Source organism: Seriola dumerili, unplaced genomic scaffold, assembly GCF_002260705.1.
Source record: "Seriola dumerili isolate Sdu_G_001 unplaced genomic scaffold, Sdu_1.0 BDQW01000104.1, whole genome shotgun sequence".
Lineage (NCBI taxonomy): Eukaryota > Metazoa > Chordata > Actinopteri > Carangiformes > Carangidae > Seriola > Seriola dumerili.
In genome coordinates, this window is record NW_019174359.1 from 589,172 (window position 1) to 607,639 (window position 18,468).

At 40.2% G+C, this 18,468-nt stretch overlaps 2 protein-coding genes across 2 annotated transcripts; one reads left to right on the plus strand and one right to left on the minus strand.

Annotated features, from left to right (window-relative positions):
* Positions 1-117: 117 nt before the first annotated feature.
* On the minus strand, positions 118-6,325 carry LOC111222620 (C-type lectin domain family 4 member G-like). The gene is made up of 7 exons (XM_022746411.1): positions 6,162-6,325; positions 5,179-5,256; positions 4,979-5,086; positions 4,694-4,888; positions 3,237-3,397; positions 1,951-2,069; positions 118-638 (listed from the first exon to the last, which is right to left on the minus strand). Exons 1-7 carry the CDS (start codon positions 6,223-6,225, stop codon positions 491-493), a joined length of 873 nt encoding a protein of 290 aa, XP_022602132.1. The 5' UTR covers positions 6,226-6,325; the 3' UTR covers positions 118-490.
* Positions 6,326-7,979: 1,654 nt separating this feature from the next.
* Positions 7,980-11,984, plus strand: LOC111222608 (tetraspanin-13-like). Its single transcript, XM_022746399.1, has 6 exons — positions 7,980-8,202; positions 9,491-9,658; positions 9,804-9,884; positions 10,446-10,559; positions 10,685-10,801; positions 10,906-11,984. Exons 1-6 carry the CDS (start codon positions 8,140-8,142, stop codon positions 10,978-10,980), a joined length of 618 nt encoding a protein of 205 aa, XP_022602120.1. The 5' UTR covers positions 7,980-8,139; the 3' UTR covers positions 10,981-11,984.
* The last annotated feature ends 6,484 nt before the right edge of the window (positions 11,985-18,468 follow it).

Sequence of the window (18,468 nt, forward strand, 5' to 3'; positions counted from 1 at the left end):
GATTCGCCCTTCAAATTAGTCCTCCCACCAATCTCCTGCCACAATATACATTATTTAATTCAAAGGACATGTGGGTTTATGTTCAACAAATATAAAGAAATGATCACATTTATTCAGCACAAAGATGATAGACTGATAGATGATCAGTACACGTGTACAAAGGCTGACATATATTTCTATACATAGTATTCAGCAAGGTATGTCATGTAAGTGGCAGAAGGGACAAAACTTCAACATCAGTGAGACCCCATCTTATTACTCCTACAATAACTCAATAGTAATACTGTAGTATATAGTATACTATGACTACTAACCATAATAATAATGTTAATTGTATATATATGCTGCCTTTGTAGAAACTGCAATAAAAGTAGAAAAGAGAAATGGATATCTTTAGTTTTAATATTCAGTCGTAACAAAACAAAACAGAAAGATAGACAATTTGATTTCTTAAATGTGAAATAACTTATTTTGATAATGAGACTGATTCCTAATCCGCTTTGATCAAGGCTCTTCTTTCACAGATATAGCGGTTTTTCATGCTGCAGCCCGCTGTCTGCCAGTTGGCCATAGGATCTTCATGTGGCAAACTTAGAACACAAGGCACTCTGGGGTCAGGTTCCTGTGCTGTCCAGTACCTGGTGAAGAAAAAAACATCACATGATCTTCCATCTGTGTCCCTGCTTACATCTTGGGAAATACGCTCTTTTCTTTTCTTGCAAAGAGTTAGATGAGAAGACTGATACCATTCCCATGTCTGTCTGTGAGGTCTATGACGCTATAGCCAACAGCCAATTAGCTTAGCTTAGCATAAAGAATTGAAATTGAACAACAAGCCCAGCTTTGTCCTAATTTACCAAATTTCGCCCACTAGCACCTCATTAATCAACTTGTTGGAGTTTTCCAGGAAGTCAGTGCTCCCAGCCTAAATAAAAGAAAAAATCTGTGGCACATAACTTGTAACCTGTAACAATGTGAAACATTAAACTCTGGTTTTTACACTTTTGTCTCTTCTAGTTAGTGTTTGGAGTCTTATCGTGTTCAGGAAGTCACAGCTCACAGTCAAGAAATAGTTCTGCTCACACCTCACAAATTGTTGTTTTTTACATGTTAGTTTTTATACAGTTTGAACAGTTAAGCAAAATCAAGCTTTTTGTTTTCCTTTGTTTCATTCTGTTTCCAGTTTATGTGCTAAACTAAGCTAACTGTTCACTGGCTGTAGCTCCAAATTAAGTATATAGACATGAAACTGATATCGCTCTTCTTATCTTCTCTTGTCAAAAAGGCATGTTGAGGTATTTCGCTAAATTCTCTGCTGCACAGTTCATTGTTGATATGTGTGTGGCATTCCCCTGTTCTGCACGAGAGTGAAGTAATGTGTGAGTGTCTGAGTTGTGTCACACTGTGTGCTGTCAGTGTGTCTCTGTACAAGTGTCAGTTTAATGCCAGACTGATTTCTAGAGTCACTGTTAGAGTTAGCAAATAAGACCATTGTCAAGACAACTGGTAACCTTAGCCTAGGGTTGCCTTCTATGTGAAGAAATAAGGGACTTCCTCTGTTTGAGGACATAGTTTATAAATTAAGTCACTTGTACAAAAATACGGGACAAATTGTGTGGCATTTTATTTTCAAATGCAGGACGATCTAGTTTTGTACGAGATACGAGATTATACCTGGCAACCTTATCTCAGTCTTTGTGTCCCCCCTCTTTGCTTCTGTTGGGAGAGGCTTTATTTTTGGCATTGAAAGGGATTTTTCCTTCAGAGTTTTATTAATTTCATCATCTGTCCTTTGACACAAAGTGTTATATGCAGCATGCAGGAGGGAAGATGCTGCCAGTCTCCATGCTGATGGTCTGGTTTGTTTGGAGTAATGATAAAAACAATGTGCCAGATTGTTGTCATGGTTCATTGAGATTAAAGTGACTGTTAGTATGTTTTTGTGCTTACATCATGGTGACGTTGCTTCCATCTACCCACATCCGCGTGTCCATCTCATTCTTACTCAAGCCAATCCAGTAGCCATGCCTTTCATCACGATACTCTTCAGTATGATTACTGATGAATTCCTACATTTGTGATACAGGTGTTAATTGTCAAGAAAGATATATATCTCTCTGTGTCCACTATGATATAATAATAATAAGAAATACAACAATCTTCAGTATGTTTCATAAAACAAAGATCCAATACAATGTGCTTCACAAAGTTAGGCTTAAAAGATGAAAAACATCATCATGAGAAGACAGATCCAAGAAATAGGAACATTAAAAACATTGAAGGCATGTGAAATAAATTTAAAGATCTGAGTTTCGTTATCTATAGCGACACCTATGGCCATAGATGGTAAACGCAGGTTTGTTATTGAACCACACTTGAGTGGCTCAATCACAATTGTGTGACCACGTTTGGTGAGAGAATGAAAACCTTTGAGATTTCCACTTTAAATATGTGGTTCTACTGCAGGGTACAATGCAAATCATTTTATTTACATGATTATAAGGGAAGGAATAACTTTGCATATTAAAATCAAATCATCTATTGTGTCTAAATTATTGTTTCATATGTACACACTTTTAAAGACTGTGACATCTCTATCTCCAGTAACTAAGTACTGTACCTACTGAATTTTAAGGTGCTTGTACTTTACTTAAGTATGTCCATTTTCTACTACTTTATACTTCAACCACACTGCAATTCCAGAGGGAAATAACCTTTTTAAACCACTACATGTATCTGGCAGCTGGAGTCACAAGTTACTTTTTGAATGAAGATTATACATGTGATAAACTTATAAAATACAGTACAAATGTGTGTAATTTCAGATGTCTATGAGTTGTTAGCAGTTCCACCGAAGAGATATTTCCCCTCAAATGGTTTCATTTAATTATTAAACTGTTTGACATCCACAGAGGTAAAATTATCCAACATTTCACATTTAAGCAAAGATTGGAGAAAAATCCAAAAACTGAAAATGACTCCTTGGATTTATCTTGTGACCCTTTGGAGGGACCTGACCCCAGAGTTGGGAACCACAAGTACATTTCACTGATAATATTATGTAGGTTACTTTTACTTTCGAATGCAGGACTTTTACCTTGTGTTATTGGTACTTTCTTTAAGTAAAGGATCTGAGTAGGGTACATATTCCCCCACTGACCTATGAAGATAGAGGTGGAGTGCTTTTAGCTTATTTGAGCATGAAAATACAAATTGAATCACAAAATCAGTCTTGCCTGTTCCTCCTGGCTGTCAATCACCACCAGATCTGCCATGGTTTGTTTGCAGGATGCTTGACTTTCCTTCCAAGTATTCCAATAAGAAGAATATTTATCTTTTGAAAACAGGTAACAGCTTGATTGGAAAGGTACCCAGCCATCCAGACAAGGTCTACACACTGTTAAACAAGAATGAAATAACAAAATCACAGTCATTTTCTATTGTATGTATATTATGCATTAAAGAATATATATTCTCTGTATGTCTTTTCAATAATAGATAGTTATATGCTTAACCAGGTAATATTTTTTAGTAAGTTATTTTTTGGGGAGCTTTTTATGCCTTTATTAGAGTAGCAGTGAGAGAGAGACAGGATGGTTGTGGGTGAGAGAGGGGATGAAGGGCCGTGGGTCGAATTCAAACCCAGGCTGCTGCGGGAAGGAGTGAGTCCTAATGGTATGCGCAGTAACAGGTGAGCCACCGAGGCGCCGATTAATCAGGTAATTTGACTCAAATTAAAAATGTTTATGTTGCAGAAAGTTCGAGCTATGAAAGAGTCATAATCATAAAACAGTAAAAGTAAAATAGAAATGATATCACAAATATAATACATTCATAATTTAAGAGTTTAAGAGGTTCAACAGCAGGAAACAAACAGGAATGGGAACATTGACAAATTTAATATAATATACTAGTTTAGTTTAGTTTAGTTTAGTTTATTTCGAACATGTGCGAGTAACACAACAAAGTAAACTGAAAAACAAACAAATCCAATAACAATAGTCAAAACAAAAATAATAATGTGAACCCAACATGTCCGAAAAGGAGTAGGATGAAGCATATGCTTATTTAAACCTACCCCTTCTCCACTACTCAATTATCAGTCTTTCTCCCCAAACATATATATTTACATAAAAAAGAAGAAAAAAAAAAGAAGTAGAAAATAAATAGATTAAATTAAAAAAAAATCAATAAATCATTTATCATTTATGAAAACAGCCGATTATTAAAGCCCTTCTTCCTCCCTGTACCTTGTGAAAACCATGTGTTTGTACTGCTTTTTAAACTGGATCATGCTTGGACATTGCCTGAGCTCCACACCCAGTCTGTTCCACAGCCTCACTCCACAAACTGACAGACAAAAACTTTTTAGTGTTGTTCGTGCCCGTGGATGTTTTAAGTTGAACTCACCCCTCAGATTATAACCCCCAACTCTGTAAAAAAAATTTTTTTTGAATATTTCCAGGAAGTAGATTGTTTATTGCTTTGTACATAATTTGTGCTGTTTGGAAATGAACCAGGTCAGTGAATTTTAATGTTTTTGATTTTAAGAATAGTGAATTTGTGTGATCTCTATAACCGGTATTATGAATTATTCTTATGGCTATATCTTATACTATCTTATACTATAATATAATATAATAATGTATATAAATTTGGCATATTTTTTGCATAAACTGTAATTTTTTTTCACCTTTCTGTGGACAGTAGGTATTCACTGGAAAGTTCTCATGTTCCAGGATGACTCTGATGGTCCAGTTGAGTCCGTCTCTCTCTCTGGTCAGCTCCTCTGTCTGTCGCTCTAAGTCTGTCCTCTCCTTCGTCAGCAGCAGATTCTGCGCTGTTAACGTCATGTTTTCTCTGTTGTGCTCTGACATGACTGTTTTCACTGCAGTCAGGGAAGACACTGTTACAGTGGCACTCACTTACTATTGTCAAAGGTGCCTTAGTGGACAGGTGGACGGACAGGTGGACTTACAGTGGATAGTGAGGGCGATGATGACTGACACCAGGATGACACAAACAACCCCCAAACCTGCTGCCACCAGATGAAGCAGAGTACATAGTGGAGCTTTCTTTTCACTTTCTACCAAGAACAACAAACAATTGATTTATTACACACATTTATGGCAAATAGTTATAACATTTCTTTTTTTATTATAATAAACCACAAATAACCTTGTATGACAGGATCTGTATCCCACACCTGCTCAGCCTTCACCTCATCATAGATTATTTCCAGGTCATTTGTTTTCTCTGTAAAACACAAAACAGCTGTTTGGAAAGCAAAACTTTGAGTTCTCAGATTTGTGACTTTCAGGGCCACTGCTTTATAATTAAAACATAATATTATAATTGCAAAGTTAACAATTCTTTCCATTCAAATACAGCTTAAGTTAAAACTTAATACTGACATGCTCTATATCTGTGACTGGTCCCCTCCCAAACAGCGAGCTACACCTCCATAACATGACCCCAATCACAAGTAATATTCAGTAATATCAACAGAGAATGTGGCTTTGATGAAGTTGAGCACACTCTATGTGCAATCATACATAAAGACATTTATTCTAGAAAGAGTCTGAGAGCTGCCTGGTACTGCATGTGCAGAGTGACCTCCTCAAACATCAGTGATAGAGGCAGCACTCAAATTCTTTACTTTGCTAAAAACAGAAATACAACTAAATTACACCATTATACAAGTGAAAATGCTATTCAAAATCTTACTCAAATACAAATATTATAAGTAAAATGCGTTTAAAGTAAGACATAAAACCAGAATGAACCCTGTCAGAGTTTCTCTACTATACAGTATATTATATGGTAGGAAGTTTGTATGAAGTTTGGTGAAGCAAATTTTAACTGATGAGTTACTGTATGGAGTAGTTCAAAGTCAAACAATGGATTATATTTTAGAAGCTGGCCATATGTTTTGTATGTAAAATATTACTCTTCAAGTATGTCTGTCAAACAAATGTAGTGGAGGAAAAAGTACAATACTTCCCTGTTACAGTAAATGCAGTGGAGTGGAAGTTTAAAGTTAAACATATAAAGTACAAGTTCCTCAAATCCAGAGTGACTGTTAAAACACTTCTGGGTTCAAGTGCAATTAATAACTTCAGGCTGTGCTCCAAAATTCAGAATATATGATTTACTCTTACCCTTGAAAGTCACCGTTACATAATTCAGCTCTTCCTCCATAATTATAAGTTGTAGCATGGGCATGGCAGCTGATCAAATGCAGGTCATATTGGCTTCAGGGGTTCAGCAGCAGAGAAACCAACTGTGGCTGGTTTCATGACCCATAGTTCTTCTTTTTGGGAGAATGTTGTAAGACAGAAAAGTGGTGCTTTCGGTCATTGATGTTCTTGATAGTCATGTCCGGGTGGGCGGGAGTTATGACAGCTTACACTGGATAAAGGTCAGGCCGCCACACTTCTTATTATGACATGAATGAAACAAAAAAGTTAAGATAAAATCACTGGCGGTAAAATCATCTCTTACAGGTGGTTTGGTTGTAATGCAGACAACAAAGTGTCATCCCTACATACATATCCACTGTTTTGACACTGCTGCACTGACACTGCAGTAAAGCAGAAACATCTTTGAAAAGACAGAAAGATGTTTGCAACATATGAGTTGGATGAGCGGTAATTGTTGGTTTTTACAAAATAAAAAAGTCTAAAAAGGGGAAAACAATAAAACATGCACGGTGATGTGACTTTCTACATTCATGCAATCTGTTCCTCTTCTGCTCTCTGCTGACCAATAATGTGAGAAATCACCTCGCATGTTCCAGGCCAACTTCTTTAAAAATCTGAATTAAGAGACATGGCTGACTTTACTGCAAAAAGTAAGTAGATAAACAGATAGATTTGACCTTTTTGTCCTAATATTTTGCAACACTGTTTGTCCACCAGATAGGGAGTTAAAACTTTACTTAGAGACAAAATATACATTCAAACTTCAACTTCTCTATCTTTAACTGATATTTGCTCAAATTGATCAATAAATGACGATGGAAGTTGAGAGGTTCAGTACAGTGGTGTAAAGTAGTAAATTAATTCAAGTGCTGTTCTTAAATGCATTTTAAGGTACTTTTATTTTTGCTTGAGTAGATCCATTTTGTGTTACTTTAAACTTCTACTTTACCACTTTTCAGAGAGAAATACTTATCTTAAACAACAGTACTGCCCACATGTTAATGCATCATTAAAATGCTTCCATAGTTATAACAATTTAAAACTGTGTTTATGAGTGTTTTGAGCATAGCTTTTAATGAATCATTAATGAATACAGTCAAATATCAGCATGTGTGTGTAACCAGACAGAAACTGTATTGAATATTAATAATAACAAAACAAAAAGTAATAAGTGCAAGCATTATATAATAATCATTCAAAGAAATAGGGGGAAATTTGAAAATAAAAACAACATTAAGGTAACACTAATGTAGTAATACACTGCAACAAATTAAACTCACATAAATGATATTGCACACAACAATATTCTGCACCCAGTTAAGTGTCTGAATTGAATTAAACTTCTAAATTCGCTATTTATATGTCTTCACTTTTACAACTTTACAAATGACATGCTGGCAACCACAACAGATGAGGAATCTGTTGTGGGGACTTTTAGCCACTAGGGGAACTATAGAGCACAATCATGTGGGGAAAAATATGTATGTTTTAATTTGACGATCCATCTGTCATTCAAGTGAAGTAAACCCAAACACAACATCCTTGAAAGGCTTCAAAACGAATATGAACATTGTTATTCTGTTATTTTGCGAAATTATTGGATATAATTGTCTTTTTTTTAACTTATAGATTCAACTTTTTTTTTTCCTTTTTTTTCTAACAAAAAACGAAGTGAGGGATTATTTTAGTAATCTTTCACCTCTATTGATCTGAGTTAATTTGTAACTGGCTATAGAAAAGCAAAAAGTGACTCGTGTTAACAGATGCAACTGACAAATCAGCGCGCGAGGATCCTTCCAGGAAGCGCTCCCTGGTTTAGTTTCCACCTGCAGAGCAGCAGGTAGCTACAAGGAGCCAGAGAGTCTCAGGACCGACGCAGTCTCACAGAGAAAGCTGGAGAAATATCTTTGTATTTAGGACAGTCCGGAGATCAGCGATGGTTTGTGGGGGATTTGTTTGCACCAAGAACGGGCTCTGCGCTCTCAATATCCTGTATGTTGTAAGTAGGACTTTAATGCTGTTAAATGTTTTTTTCACCGACATGTAGTTGGTCCTAGAACAAGTGCTTGAAGTGGCGTTCAGTTTCCTGTCTGCGTCTCGGGAAATGCGGTACTGGCCGGTTAGTTTGAGTCTAAAGGAGATGAAAATGTTCGAGCTGTTTTCTGATCAGTTGGAACAGGCAGGTGTTGGTGGTGGTTGATTGATTGGGCCAAGTTAATGGTAGCTAGTTGCTTTTGTCAGTGGTGGTTATTGGTAGCTGGTGTATCCCTGAACAGTCTCACGAAGAATCTTCTTGAGGACATTAACATTATGATGTTGTTTTTTTTTATTATTTCATTACAGTTTATTTAATTTATTTCTTGCATTCTCCTGATTTATATTGTATGGTATCTCTGGAGCTGTATGTGTGTGCATTAGTTTGTCTGTCATCCCCTGTTCTCCATATTAAATAACCAATAATAATTCAAATACCTGAGATAGATTTGTTTAGAGCTGCAGCAAGTGGTCAATTAATTGATTGACAGAAAATTAATTAGCCGTTATTTTGATAATCAAATAATCGTTTTTAAGGAAATATTACAAACACTCAGTGGTTCCAGCTTCTGAATTATGAAAATTTGATGCTTTTTTTTTTTTTGTCATTTGAAGACCTGTCACCCTGGGCATTGGGAAATTCTAACTTCAATAATAAGGAAACTCAGTTGCAGGATTAGATTTAATCTCAGTCCACTCTGGGTGGAGAAACAGCTCTCCGGTTCTCTAAACAGTGTAAAACGGCTGATTTTTAGCACAATAAGTACCTGTTTCTCTTCAACCTTTGTCCTGTAGATTAATGAGGGGCATAATGTAGAGCTGCTTTCAGGAATGGTGGGGACACGATGAAGTTAGGTTTGTGAAACAAAACAAAAAACATGTGACTGCTAATTCCTGCATTTATACACATTCATGTCAATTTAGGAAATGGCAAATTGTGATGAAACTGGTCATCATACTTTCTGTTTAGAGAAAAAAAAGAACAAACGTTATGTACATTTCTGTAATCTTAAACCCTAAAAATCATGTTCAGTTTCCCTGATGGACACCTGACATTTTATGATAAATAATTTTGCATTGACATCTGAAGACAACAGGTTGCAGTGAGAAAAAGCTGCTTTTACGAAGTTATCCTGCTCAGTGTGGACGTACTCCGAGTTTAATTTTTCAGACTATTAGTGATCAGCGACTGTGAAGGTCATTGTTCTTCCTTCTTCTCCCATGCCAACATTGTTCTTTCTGTTCCTCCTCAGTTGGTGAGTCTGCTGCTGATCGGAGTGGCAGCCTGGGGGAAATGGTTCGGCCTGGTCTCAAGCATCAGGGTGGTGGCAGGGGTCATCAGCGTGGGTATCTTCCTGTTCCTTGTTGCCTTTGTGGGGCTGTGCGGCGCCCTGAAGCACCACCAGGTCCTGCTGTTCTTTGTATCCTTTGGTTCAGGGAGTCGTCTTATTTTATTTCTCTGCTGGGCTTGTGTTTTTAATGGCTCTTGTGTAGCAGCAACACAGTGAGATTTCAGGGTGTTTTCATGATTGTTAATCTGACGTTAACTTCCTAAACTTGATCCAGTACATGATCATCCTGTTCATAGTGTTCGTTGTGCAGTTCGCTGTGTCCTGTGCTTGTCTGGCCCTGAATAAAGACCAGCAGGTGTGTTTGTTTCATCTGTGCTGAGTTGATAATATTATGCTATTTTTATTCTAACTGTAGATTTTACATAATTCTATATTTGTATAAACAAACATTATCCATGTCAGTGGTGGAAAGTAACTAAGTACATTGACTTAATGACTGTATTTTATTTTGAGGCACTTGTGCTTTACCTGAGTGTTTTTATTTCATTAATTTCTCTAGATAGATAGATAGATAGATAGATAGATAGATAGATAGATACTTTATTTATCCCCTAGGGGAAATTCATGTTTACAATAAATATCATTCAAAAGTGGGTCTTTTTCCAGAATGAGTACTTCTCATTTGGGTACATCAAGTATACTGTATATTAACATCTTTGTACTAAAGTAAAATTTTGAATGAAGTCTGCCCTGCAGTACTGCCACTTCTACTTAAGTAAATGCTCTGATTACTGCTTCACTGGCCCCTGTTCACATTTGTGATCCAGTTGACCGTCTTATCCTGCTGCCACCTAGTCTCAAGCTTTTCAAATAAATGCTGCTTTTCACAACCAGGCTGTGTGACTCTCCTTTACAGAACCTTCTGCTGGAGGCCGGGTGGAACAAATCCGAGGCCACTCAACAGGACGTGGAGAAAACACTCGACTGCTGTGGCTTCCAAAGTGTCAACTTCAATGGCTCCTGTGCTGCTGTAAGTAAACTGTGTGGGAGATTCTTTTCTCTTCGTCTCGGCAGCAACTTGATCTTCACGGACATGACCGTGTCTCTGTCTCTGGGAGTTATTGAATTTTTCTCCCTTACTTCCTCTTCCTTTAGAGCTGCTTTAAGAGCCCTTCACTGTCTTGTGAAACCTGCTCAAGCATCCTCCAGCACTATGCAGGGGAGGTGCTACAGTTTGTGGGTGGTCTTGGACTCTTCTTCAGTTTCACAGAGGTTGGTAAAACGTCACACTGACAAATCTAACAGGTTTTGAGGCTGCAGATGAATGTACTGTATATTCAGAAAACTGACACTTGTTTGTTTGTCTTCCTGTTCAGATCCTTGGAGTTTGGCTCACCCACAGATACAGAAATATCAAAGATCCTAGATCAAACCCTGGGGCTTTTCTATAATCACTCACAATTTAATAAACTGCACTGCTGAATAATTCTTTGTCCCCTTAATTTAGAAAACCACACATATCTGTACATTTATATGATTTAAACTGTAACGTTGGCTAATTAATTCCCACTGTCATTCAAAATTTTCCAGCATTAACCACCATAAGCGTGTCTTTTTCTTTAATTGCATATCTTTATAAGAATGGTTTGACATTTTGGGAAGTACACTTATTTACTTTATCACTGAAAGTAAATGAGATTGATACCACTCTGTCTGTATGGTGAATATTTAGCTGGAGCCAGCGGACGGTTAGTTTAGCTAAGCATAAAGGCTGGAAACAGGGGGAAACTGTTAGCCTGCGGCTCTGTCCAAAGTTCTGTAGCTCATTTACACATTATAGTCTATCTTGTCTGTTTAAATATAGGGTAAAAACTACAATTTAAGGTTTTACAGTGGGTTATGTTATACAATTTTTTTTCGGCTTGGACCATTGACTGAACACAAAATGGCTCAAAACCCGAACCAGTTGACATACAGTGTTGGCTGTTACTTTTGGACAGAGCCAGGCAAGCAGTTCACTCCTGTTTCCACTCTTTATGCTAAGCTAAGCTAAGCTAACCGGTTGCTGGCTGTAGCTTCAGACATAAGAGTGGTAATAATCTTTAAGTGATAGAAGCTCACAGCAGCTGTGTATGCTCACCACAGACACACACCTTATGCAAATACAATGCTGGTTATAGCACCATGATCGCTGAATGACTGTAGTCACCACTCCCAGATGAACTATTCACAGGTGACCACATACACTGGTGTGCTCTGCAGGCAGTGGGTTTGGGTGTTGGATGTCCTAATAGTAGGAAAAGATTAAGATCAAATCAAAGTAAAACCTGTTGCATCTGAATGGAGAGATAAATATTAAACCAAGCTTGTTTTTGTTTTATTTGTGTATTTATTGCTCTTTAATTTCTATAAAAAAAAATCTTAATGAATTTATAATAAATCGTGTTGCATCATATTCATCGTCTCACAGCCTAGTTTTCCTTAATTGTCCAAAATAACCATGCAGAGTTGCAAAACATAACACGGGAAATTTCCATATGTGCTTTGCTTGTTAGATCCGGTGTTGATAGACTGTTTCTCAGGAGAACTTGGTAACTCTGCACCACATGACGTTGCTCACATTCCTCACCCTAAACAGGATGCCAACCAGGAACTGCACTCACTGTTTAGGTTCCTCTGCATGGACTCAGCCGGTCCGACCTGTTCACCAGTGTCTCTGAACTCTGCCAAAATGTTATGTAAAGTCATTGTGTACACACCATGTTATTACCTCTATTCTACTGTATATTGTAAGTTGCACTTTTGTTTTTTGTCATTGCTGTTTGTATAACTGTAGACTCCATTTTTATGAGGTAGTTACTGTCTATAATCAAAAACTTTTAAATCAAATCAAATCAAATCAAATCAAAATTATTTTAATAAATTTTAATTTGAAATGAATTAAATAAAAAAACAGAGATTACAGTGTGTTTTACAGAAACTAAAACTCTGAAATTATTTTGTAAAATACTGTAAACTCAAAGGTCATTTTCCTCAGACATAGTAAGGCATAAAATGTCATAGTATAGTCAGACATAAAAATATCAAAAAATATAATACTATAGTAAGACAAAAAAAAACATCAAAAAACGTCATTGTATAGTTAGGCAAAAAAACTTCATAGTATAGTAAGGGATAAAATGTCATGGTATAATAAGGCATAGAAACGTCAAAAAAAGTCATAGTATATTAAGGTAAAAAAAACATCAAAAAACGTCATAGTATAGTAAGGAATAAAATGTCATAATATAGTAAGGCATAAAAAGTCATAAAAACGTCATCTGCTGAACCGTTTTACATTAAATAATAGAATAGAAACTAATACTAAGTTTGGTGTCATTGTGCAGGTGCACATGTCATGATGGTTCTCAGCTCTCAGTGATGTTCTTTATTCTGACAGAGACAGAATCATTCCAACAGATGTTTTGGTTCCTGTCATCAATAATGAAATGAACTAGAGCTGAAAACTAGCCAACTAACACTGAACCAAACTTAATATGAACAAACACGACACACACGTCCGCTGCTCTGCTCTTTAACAGCGCGTCCAGACACGACAGTTCACTGTAATAACGGGATCGTTTAGTGACCGTGACTTACCGACATTGACAACCCGCTGTCCCTGTTAACACTAAGGTCGGTGACGTCACCTTCGCTTTGCAGAACTCATTTTAAAACACGTTATAACATGTTTTCCCTTGGTCTATGGTTTTAATACAAGCGGTTACACCACACAGTTAGTTTACACACAGTAACTTCAGCTAATATTACAAAGGTTCTCCTCATATATGTGATATTTACCAAAAGTTGACCAGTTTGGAATTTGCTACCTAAGTTTATTTCAACACTAATATATAAAGTTTACCTCCAATTATGAATGCTAACTGTGTTAGCAGCGACTTCGTGTCACGTATCCAGGAGTCTGCTGCGGTCAGGTAGCCGGTGTAGGCAGCCGTGCATAGCAAAGACTCTTTCTACAGTTGTTCTTGTTATTACAGCCTGTTGCTGCACAAAGCTCGGGCATTTTAACACTAACTGATGGATTACTTGTCCCTGTTGGAGCAGAGAGAAGGAGCCTCCGACTCCACGGCCGGCTTCTCCTATTGGTGCAGCAACGATCCTGTCAGCCCTCACCACAGCTGCTGCCGTTTTAGCATCAGAGGAATAGAGCTTAAGAGCCCAGTCCATACATCATTAGTGGCGGCTGACATGATAGGCAGCTTGCCTCTTTACCTCCTTTGTGAACATTTGTGTGTAATTTGGTTTGAGATGCTGGTAGTGATTGTTGGGGACTGGGCTAGGTTTAAAATTCTAATTGTGCATTACACCCTTAGAAAAAGACTGTTGTTCGGGGCGTCGTGTGGCGTAGTGGTCCCCATGTGTAGAGGCTACAGTCCTCTCTGCAGTCGGCCCCGGTTCGAGTCCCGCATCGGACGGCCTTTACTGCATGTCATTCCCCCTCTCTGCCTCCCCATTTCCTGTCTCTCTACTGTCCTGTCGAATAAAGGCATAAAAAGCCCAAAAAAATATACTTAAAAAAAAAAAAAAGAAAAAGACTGCTCCTCCTTGAACCGTCACTTTACCGTGGTGGAGGAGTTTGAGAGCCCTAATGACCCTAGGAGCTATGTTGTCGGGGGCATTTTCCCAAGGCAGACTGGTCCCAGGTGAAGGGCCAGACGAAGAACGGTTCAGAAGAACGGTTCAGAAGATCCTAATGTTGAGAAATATCAAGAACCCGTGTACCCGGCCCGGAGGGACACCGGGGCCCCGCCCTGGAGCCAGGCCTGGGGTTCGGGCCCGTGGGCGAGCGCCTGGTGGCCAGGCCTTGGCCCATGGGGCCCGGCCGAGCCCAGCCCGAACCGGCTACATGGGTTTGTCTCCCAGTGGGCTCACCACCTGCAGGAAGAGTCAGCGGGATCCGGTACAGTGTGGCTTGGGCAGCAGACCTAGGCGGGGGCCTTGGCGGTCCGATCCTCGGTTACGGAAACTGGTTTTTGGAACATGGAACATCACCTCTCTGGCGGGGAAGGAGCGGGAGCTTGTGGAAGAGGTTGAGCAATACCGGCTAGATATAGTCGGCCTCACCTCGACACATAGCGTCGGCTCCGGAACCCAAGTCCTTGAGAGGGGCTGGTCTCTCCTCTTTGCTGTTCAGACTACCCACCTTTTTTTGGAGTCCTTGGGACGGGTGCTGGAAAGTGCCCCGAAAGGAGACTCCATTGTCCTATTGGGAGACTTCAACGCTCACGTGGGCAATGACAGCGTGACCTGGAAGGGTGTGGTGGGGAGGAACGGCCTGCCCGATCTGAACCCAAGCGGCGTTCAGTTATTGGACTTCTGTGCTAGTCACAGCTTGGCCATAACTAACACCATGTTCAAACATAAGGATGTCCACAGGTGCACTTGGCACCAGGACACCCTAGGTCGCAGGTCTATGATCGACTTTGTAGTCGTATCATCAGACCTGCGGCCGCATGTTTTGGACACTCGGGTGAAGAGAGGAGCAGAGTTGTCAACCGACCACCACCTGGTGATGAGTTGGATCAGATGGCGGGGGAAGACGCCGTGCAGACCTGGCAGGCCCAAACGGGTTGTGAGGGTCTGCTGGGAAAGCCTGGCGAAAGAACCCGTCAAAATGATTTTCAACGCACACCTCCGGCAGAGTTTCGATCGCGTTCCGAGGGTGGTGGGGGACATTGAGTCCGAATGGGCCTTGTTCCGCTCTGCTATTGTTGAGGCGGCTGTTGCAAGCTGCGGCCGCAAGGTAGCTGGGGCCAGTCGTGGCGGTAACCCCCGTACCCGCTGGTGGACACCAGGGGTGGGGGAAACCGTCAGGCTGAAGAAGGAGGCCTACAGGGCGTGGTTGGCCTGTGGGTCTCAGGAATCAGCTGACTGGTACCGGCGGGCCAAGCGGAGTGCAAACACGGCAGTTGCTGAGGCAAAAACTCGGACGTGGGAGGAGTTCGGTGAGACAAAGGAGGAAGACTATCGATCGGCTCCATAAAGGTTCTGGCAAACCGTCCAGCGCCTCAGGGGAGGAAGGCAGCAACTCGCTCACACTGTTTACAGTGGGGGCGGGAGCTGCTGACGTCAACTGAGGATATAGTCAGACGGTGGAAGGAATACTTTGAGGAGCTCCTCAATCCCACCAACACGTATTCCGTGGAGGAAACAGAGCCAAGAAGACCGTTGGGGATGGATGAATCTAATCTCCGGGGCAGAAGTCGCCGAAGTACGGTGAAACAACTGTGGGTGGCAGAGCCCCGGGGGTTTGAGATATCCTCTGGGTATCTCAAGGCTCTGGATGTTGTAGGACTGTCTTGGTTGACACGCCTCTGCAACATTGCGTGGACATCGGGGCAGTGCCTCTGGAGTGGCAAACCGGGGGGGTGGTCCCCATCTTTAAGAAGGGTGACCAGAGGGTGTGTTCCACAACCGTGGAATTACACTCCTCAGCTCCCTGGTAAGGTCTATGCCAGGGGTACTGGAAAAAAGGGTCCGGTCGATAGTTGAAACCTCAGATCGAGGAGGAGCAAATGTGGTTTTCGTCCTGGGCGTGGAACTGTGGACCAGCTTTTACCCTCGCTAGGGTGCTGGAGGGAGCATGGGAGTTTGCCATCCAGTCCACATGTGTTTTGTGGATTTGGAGAAGGCTTACGACCGCTGTTTCCCAGGGGCACCCTGTGGGGGGCACTCCGGGAGTAAAGATGGGTGGATGGCCCCTTGTTAGTGTCCATTAAGTCCCTGTAGCAAAAGGTGTGAGTTTCTGGTTTGCGTAGCCGGCAGTAAGTCGGACCTGTTCCGGTGAGGGTTGGACTCCGCCAGGGCTGCCCTTTGTCACCGGTTCTGTTCATAACTTTTATGGACAGAATTTCTAGGCGCAGCCGGGTGGTGGACGGGTTTTGGGTTCGGTGGCGGGAGGATCTCCGTTCTGCTTTTTTGCGGATGATGTGGTCCGCCTAGCTTCATCGATGCGGCCGACCTTAAGCTCTCGCTTGGGCGGTTCGCGGCCAAGTGTGAAGCGGCTGGGATGAAGATCAGCACCTCCAAGTCTGAGGCCATGGTTCTCAGCCGGAAATGGGTGGATTGCCTGCTCCGGGTCGGGGGGGAGGCTCTGCCTCAGGTGGAGGAGTTTAAGTATCTCGGGATCTTGTTCACGAGTCAAGGTAGGATGGAGTGGGAGATCGACAGGCGGATTGGGGCGGCGTCAGCAGTAATACGGGCGCTGAATCGGTCCCTTGTGGGGAAGAGGGAGCTAAGCCGGAAGTCGAAACTCTCAATTTTCCGGTCGATCTACGTTCCAATCCTCACCTATGGTCATGAGCTCGGTCATCCGGGAGGGACTCGGAGTAGAGCCGCTGCTCCTCCATGTCGAGAGGAGCCAGTTGAGATGGTTCGGGCATCTGGCGAGGATGCCTCCTGGACGCCTCCCCGGGGAGGTGTTTTGGGCATGTCCCACCGGGAGGAGGCCTCGGGGCCGACCAAGGACATGCTGGAGGGATTATATCTCTCGGCTGGCCTTGGAACGCCTCGGGATTCTCCTGGAGGAGCTGGTGGAAGTGGCTGGGGAGAGGGCCGTCTGGACCTCTTTGCTGAGGCTGCTGCCCCCGCGACCCGGATCCGGATAAGCGGGAGACGACAAACGAACTATACTATGTCATTTCTTGACATTTTTCTGCCATACTATACTAAGATCTTTTTTGGCATTATTATGCCTAATTATATTACTGTCTATGTCGTTTTTTGACACTTTTGACACTTTTCTGTAATACTATACTAAGATCTTATTTGGCATTTCTATGGCTAATCATATTATTTCTTCTCATGCCTGACCATACTATAACGTTTTTATGAACTTTCATGCCTTAATATACTATGATGTATTTTTAACATTTTATGCCATATTAGACTATGTGGTTTTTTGACAATTTTCTGCCATACTACACTAAGATCTTTTTTGGCATTTCTATGGCTAATTATATTATTTTGTCTCATGCCTGACCATACTATAATGTTTTTATGACTTTTTATGCCTTAATATAATATGATGTATTTTTGACATTTTATGCCATACTATACTAAGATCTTTTTTGGCATTTTTACGCCTAATTATATTACTTTGTCTCATTTCTTGACATACTGTGATGATTTTATGACCTTTTATGCCTTAATATACTATGATGTATTTTTGACATTTTATGACATAGCATAAAATGTCGTTTTTTGACATTTTTCTGCCATACTATACTAAGATCTTTTTTGGCATTTCTATGGCTAATTATATTACTTCGTCTCATGCCTGACCATACTATAACGTTTTTATGCTATTAATATTTTTCGATGATGTCTTTTTGACATTTTCTGCCATACTATACTATGTCTTTTTTTGACATTTTTCTGCCATACTGTACTATGTCGTTTTTTGGCATTTTTATGACTAATTATATTATTTCGGCTCATGCCTTGACATACTATGACGTTCTTATGACCTTTTATGCCTTAATATACTATGATGTATTTTTGACATTTTTCTGCCATACTAGACTATGTCGTTTTTTGTCATTTTTCTGCCATACTATACTAAGATCTTTTTTGGCATTTTTATGCGCTAATTATATTATTTCGGCTCATGCCTGACATACTTGACGTTTTATGACCTTTTATGCCTTAATATACTATGATGTATTTTTGACATTTTATGCCATTATCTATACTATTGTTTTTTGACATTTTTCTGCATACTGATACTAAGATCTTTTTTGGCATTTTTATGCCTAATGATATTACTTTGTCTCATTCTTGACATACTATGATACGATTTTTATGATTTTATGCCTTAATATACTATGTGTAATTTTTGACATTTTTTGCCATACTAGAACTATGATCTTTTTTTTGGC

What these genes read in the sequence shown, in the direction of transcription:
- LOC111222620 (XM_022746411.1), bottom strand. Translation starts at nt 6,225, where the DNA reads ATGCCCATGCTACAACTTATAATTATGGAGGAAGAGCTGAATTATGTA. An exon ending in TGTAACGGTGACTTTCAAGG is followed by an intron (nt 5,257 to 6,161) that starts GTAAGAGTAAAT and finishes TGTGTTTTACAG; the next exon opens with AGAAAACAAATGACCTGGAA. An exon ending in TACAGATCCTGTCATACAAG is followed by an intron (nt 5,087 to 5,178) that starts GTTATTTGTGGT and finishes TGTTCTTGGTAG; the next exon opens with AAAGTGAAAAGAAAGCTCCA.
- LOC111222608 (XM_022746399.1), top strand. Translation starts at nt 8,140, where the DNA reads ATGGTTTGTGGGGGATTTGTTTGCACCAAGAACGGGCTCTGCGCTCTC. An exon ending in CTCTCAATATCCTGTATGTT is followed by an intron (nt 8,203 to 9,490) that starts GTAAGTAGGACT and finishes GTTCCTCCTCAG; the next exon opens with TTGGTGAGTCTGCTGCTGAT. An exon ending in ACCAGGTCCTGCTGTTCTTT is followed by an intron (nt 9,659 to 9,803) that starts GTATCCTTTGGT and finishes AACTTGATCCAG; the next exon opens with TACATGATCATCCTGTTCAT.